This window comes from Micropterus salmoides, unplaced genomic scaffold (genome assembly GCF_014851395.1).
Source record: "Micropterus salmoides isolate LMB-PRFRI ecotype aquatic unplaced genomic scaffold, ASM1485139v1 Ms_hic_scaffold_11, whole genome shotgun sequence".
Lineage (NCBI taxonomy): Eukaryota > Metazoa > Chordata > Actinopteri > Centrarchiformes > Centrarchidae > Micropterus > Micropterus salmoides.
Window position 1 is genome coordinate 20,910,063 of NW_024040152.1, and position 5,374 is coordinate 20,915,436.

The window sequence follows — 5,374 nt, forward strand, 5'->3', positions numbered from 1 at the left end:
ATGCTAATGAAGTGAATCTGGCTTGGCCACAGATGTAAATGTATGTGTTCCTACAGTGATAGTTCACATGCTGGGATATAGGAGGCAGCTTGACCTTGAAGAGGAATATGCAGGTATAAAAAATGGATTGGTGGTCCTGAGGAAAAACATGTATTCTTTTTTTGATCACAAGACAGTGGTTCTTCCTAAAAGTGAAGCACTATTATGAGCCATCATCATTATATATTAATATTTAATCTTTTTTTTTTTTTATTTGTTTTCTTTTCCTTCTAAAATATGTAATTTTAAGTATTTCAAAAGAACAGCAATTAAAATTAACAAATTTATCTTGGGACACCTTGGAAATCACTGCTTTGAAAAATTACAGAAGATTATCCATAAGATGCCACTAGGTGTCAGCAGGGTACATTATATGCCACATGACTACTCTGTCAAGCTTCATTGCTTGGTAGAAATAAAACTATTTCATCTTCAACACTCATGAGGCACCAATACATTCAACACTCAACAGACTTCACAACAGAAAACAATTAAACTGTAGATACTTTAATGGTGATACCTCTGTATCATACAGCATATTCAAACGTACAGCATTATCAACAGTTCAGAACAATATTATATGATGCATTTCAACTTAAGTATAAGGACCAATGTATTACAACAGTGACTCTTAATGGAAAAATACAGTTCCAACCAATAAAACTAGTGTAATAAGCTGCCAATAAGAAAGCTACAAGTCAAGAAAAGTCACACTATATCCACACCCAACACTGTAAAACCAACTTTCATTCAACAGCATAATCACAACCAACACAACAAACAATACCAGGGCTGTGTCAGTTACAAAAGTACAGCTTATCTTTGGAGATGTGAACCATAAACAGATTAATTATCCTTTTCTTTAATTGCCTCCTTGTTCTTCCTCACTTCTTCAAGCTTCTTGTCCTGTTAGTGATTAAAAACAGAAGAATCACAGCGCTGTAGTTTTCCTTATTTCAACATTAGACATAAAGATAGGTTGATATGCCAATAGGAGCTTACCTTCTCCTTGAATTTCTCATTGAGAGCTGCCATCCGTGCAGTGCGGTTCTCTTTGTTTGCCTCCATCTTCTGATTGAGTTTCTCTTGTGCCATCTTGCTGAAGTTGCAGTTTTCCTCTATGGCCTTCTGGATGACCTCCTTCTCGTGCTCTCGTTTCTCGGCCAAGTGTTTTAACACTTCGGCCCCCTGGCTCTGAGAAATATGACAAAAGAAAATTTTTGCAGTGAATGAACAGAAGTTGAATTCTAAACCCATGTGCTCGGCTTTACAGCCCAGTTAATGATTTTCACAGTGGTGATTTGTTCGCATCTGTTTGCAGTTTTGTTATTCCTGACAATACCTTGCGTCTCTCTTCTGCAGCTTCCAGTTTTTTCTTAATCTCATCCAGTGACATTTCCTTTTTCTTAAGCGGGGACAACGGAAATTCAACCTTGGTATCTGGGGTAGAGGGCTTCAGGATGACCTCAAATGCTTGACCTGAAGCACGCTTGTTCAGCTCCCTTACTTGGATATCTGTAAAACAGGGCATTTGTTAGAGCTCACTGGTACAAGTGATGGTCAAAGCTGTGGCAGATGTATGATAATGTGAGCTCAAAGGTAATGGTCACAACAGCCGCTTTTTCATTACCAGTACCAGCTCAGCTCAACTCGCCTCCTCACCTCTACTCGACTCGGTTTGGCCGTGGTTCATTTTTCCATTGCAGATAGTACCCCTCAATGTAACTGGTCATAGCGACGCCACACACAACTGCCGCAATGTAATTTTCAATGCGACACACACACCCACGATCCACACAGCTTTCTCTTGATTTAAGTTAAAATGTTTCAACATTCCTCAGAATATAAAGACAGATAAGCGGAATGAAACCCTTACAGCTGTGTTTTCCTCTGCCGTTGTTGCTGCAGCTGTCTCTGTGACGGTGAGATCAGATGGCTGTGAGCGGGCGGCTGGCCAGCCTCGCGAGCTCCTCCCGCAGGTTGGCGCAGGCTTCCCCCGCCGCTCCTCAACTCCGAAAACTTTCAAGCACATTTTTGTTCCGCCGTGACTTTTTGTAAAACTGTCAATATTTGAAATCTGCACAGTTGATTTCTCATCTCAAAACTTCTCGAAAGTGGATTTAGTGATGAAATAAAATATGAAAATTGTAAAATATAAAACTCTCTGTTGCCGGTCTCTGTCAGGCACACGCAATGATGATGCAGTGAGTAGTGACGATTCTCTCTGACGAATCAATAGTTTGCTGTGTTTTCACGTCATATTTTAGCATCGCCTCAGCTCGCTTGGAACCTCGACGGAGGTGATACGAAAAAAAGTACCTGGAAGCAGGTACAGGTACAACTTTTCCAAAGGAAAACCAAACAAACGCGAGTAGAGTCAAGGCGAGCTGAGTTGAGCTGGTACTGTGCAGTGGAAAAGGGGCTAACATGGCAACATTGCTGCAAATTGCAAAAACTGATTATCAAAACTGTTAACTTGTTGATCGACCAATCAATAGACTGTTTCATCACTTCACTGCCATCCTAGTTTATAAGATTATGCTTCCATTGAGATTCGTTGTCCAACAGAGGGTAAATAAAGGAGGTGGAAGATGCCATCCTGCTACATATTTAGGGTTCACTGCTTTGTCAGAGATCAGAAGAAAACAATAATCCCTGTTTTATGGCAGCATTTTGCGTTTTTAATGAAGAGGAAGTAGAAACAAGATCTGACAAAACAAAGACCGTTTAGGTATTGTGTGAGTGCTGGCTTACAGATTGCGTTTTGCAACTTGCTATGCCAACCACATCAAAAAACTCAAGTAACTTGCATATAGTTGTATAACACATGTGACTCCTGCTTATGATTTGAGAGGCCTTAAGGGCATAACTTTGCTTTGCACTACTTTTCTGGTCGGCAGCATCCCTGGTTTAGCAGTTATACTGACATTTTTTGTTTTAGTCTACAGCCATACTGGAAAAGTTATCTACTTTTTGAAAATGTATTATTGTATAACAAGACCACTCATCCACATTTATTATTTGCATAGTTGACACCTACCTCCACAGCTTGCCATTTCAGCAGAAACGTTGCCTTTTTTGATAACACTAGAAGAAAACATGAAAAAGATTATCGTCAAGCAGTATATGTTCAAATTTACAAAGTGGATTAGCTTTATGCAGCATTGTCCATGTTCTCTCAGCAGGAGCAGCAGCGGTGATGCAGCTGACATTAACAGCCCAGGTTTTGATATATCAGTCAAGCAAGCCTGTTAAAAAAGTTAGATTTTTTAATTTTTCCTCCTGCTCTGGCCTGTAACAGACTCATCCCTCAACTTAATACACAGTGTTACACTTATGTTGTCTTAGTGGCTACATGTGGATTTAATTACTAATCTTCTCAGAATAAGATCTACACAGCAGTAGGTGCAAGTCATAACATTAATAATAATCTGTTATAAGCAGTCACAACATGTGATGACAGGCAAAACAAGTCCTCCACCTCCCTGATGCCTTATATGAGTATAATGTTAGAAGTGATAGTCACACAGTGGAAGGGTCTCTAGCATGTTAAGGCCATGTGAGTTAATCACCAGTAGGGTAAAACAATGGTGGTGAGTCTGGGGGCCCACTGCTGGAGACTGCACATACGTTTCTGCAAGATGTTATTACCAAAATGGCGGGGGCGGGGCAGTGGAAACGCTGTAACGTTAGACAACCTAATTACACACACACACTTTAAGTACTAATGCACAAAACGTCGTTAAGATAAAGTAATTAACGTTAAAATGATTATGATGAAGAGAACAATGACGTTCCTGACTCGACCGCTAAAGTTAGCTATCTAAACTTATAGTGCCCAATAGTCATAATTACATAATATCGACACAAAACAAAAAAACAAAACATGCACGCAGCCAAACTTTGTGTAAATTGGGTCATCTGCGTGAAGTGTATGGCAGGGTGAAAGAACAATTTATTCCTGTGAGTTTTAAAGGGCGTTTTGAATTTTTCATTGTTGCAAGTTAACATTAACTGAACGGCGGCGGCCATAACAACAAAGTCCGTTAACTTACGTAACGTTACTACAATTGACTTCATAATGACTTCAAAAAGTGTCCTAATCGACCTTTAACTCTTTCAACATGCTGTTTAAATTGTCTGAAAGCCTGGTTAAAACATTTGCATAAAGCTATTGTTCTCACCGTCAAGTGCTTGAGCTTGAAGAGCAAACCTCTGTCAGGTTCTTCTTCTTTCCTTTCAGACCGCCAACATCTGCACCTTCGCGCAAAAATCCACGTCACCACAGTTGTTTGCATTCATTGGTCCAAACTCCACCAATCACAGAACGTTTTGAAACTGAGCGCCAGGACCTGCAGGCCAAAATAACAGACACAAAGTTGGCAGGCAACCTCGTGGCTGTGAGAGCAAAACAAGTCTGACAAGACCCTGCACATTATATAACTGTCAATTAAATCATCCACATCAGCCAAATATGGCATCATAGATATTCAATGTTACACAGCATTGTGAAGGTAGGTACACTCAATCTGGACTAACCCTAGCAACCCAACAAGACACTAAATTAGATCTACTGTAGCCTAAATTATACTGCAATTACCTATCTAAAGAAATCCATCCATCCATCATCAACCGCTTATCCTGCATACAGGGTCGCGGGGGGGCTGGAGCCAATCCCAGCTGACATCGGGCGCAAGGCGGGGTACACCCTGGACAGGTCATCTAAAGAAATCAAAAAGCTTAAATTCCTAAATGGAACATTCAACAGTGAGTGCCTATTTTCATTCCTTGATGAAAGACATTTGCAAATGAACGTTTTGTAATTGTATGAGATAATGTGTTGTTTTACTGCTCTCTTCATAGACAGCCTATCTCAGGATGGTGTCACTTTTTCTCCCACCTTACTCTCCATTCCAAGTCTTTTCCCCATGAAGGTGGAAGGTTTATGACCACCAGCCACATGATCAGACATCCCTCTTGGACACAATGAATGCTGGATGTGTGGATGTAATAGGTGATCTGCAGAAGATTTCCAGGGATGGCTCAGACATACAAAAAGATAATTTACCATATTGCAAGAGAGGACATACAGTGTGATGTGGATGAGAACTGTTCAAAATCAAAAGACAGGACTGACCAGCACTATTGTATTTATGTATGTATGGTGAATATGTAGAGTTTTGTTTTGCATTAGTGGAATTACTTAAGTTTCCATTTGGGCACTTGGAATTACTCTGTGCAAAAAAAAACAAATAAAGCCCGCTCAAGTCTATTGCATTCATTTCTGTGACATGTGGAATCTTGATTTGTGTCACTATACTGTAAAGACATATAT

The 5,374-nt window shown here is 40.0% G+C and overlaps 1 protein-coding gene across 1 annotated transcript; it reads right to left on the reverse strand.

Annotated features, from left to right (window-relative positions):
* Positions 1-530: 530 nt before the first annotated feature.
* Positions 531-4,357, reverse strand: stmn1b (stathmin 1b). Its single transcript, XM_038711790.1, has 5 exons — positions 4,224-4,357; positions 3,080-3,126; positions 1,382-1,554; positions 1,042-1,233; positions 531-945 (listed from the first exon to the last, which is right to left on the reverse strand). Exons 2-5 carry the CDS (start codon positions 3,093-3,095, stop codon positions 886-888), a joined length of 441 nt encoding a protein of 146 aa, XP_038567718.1. The 5' UTR covers positions 3,096-3,126; positions 4,224-4,357; the 3' UTR covers positions 531-885.
* Between the last annotated feature and the right edge of the window lie 1,017 nt (positions 4,358-5,374).

Bases quoted from the DNA above. Each gene is read 5' to 3' on its own strand.
- stmn1b (XM_038711790.1), bottom strand. The intron at 1,234-1,381 runs GTATTGTCAGGA...CATATTTCTCAG, and splicing joins CTGCAGAAGAGAGACGCAAG to AGCCAGGGGGCCGAAGTGTT. The intron at 946-1,041 runs GTAAGCTCCTAT...AATCACTAACAG, and splicing joins ATGAGAAATTCAAGGAGAAG to GACAAGAAGCTTGAAGAAGT.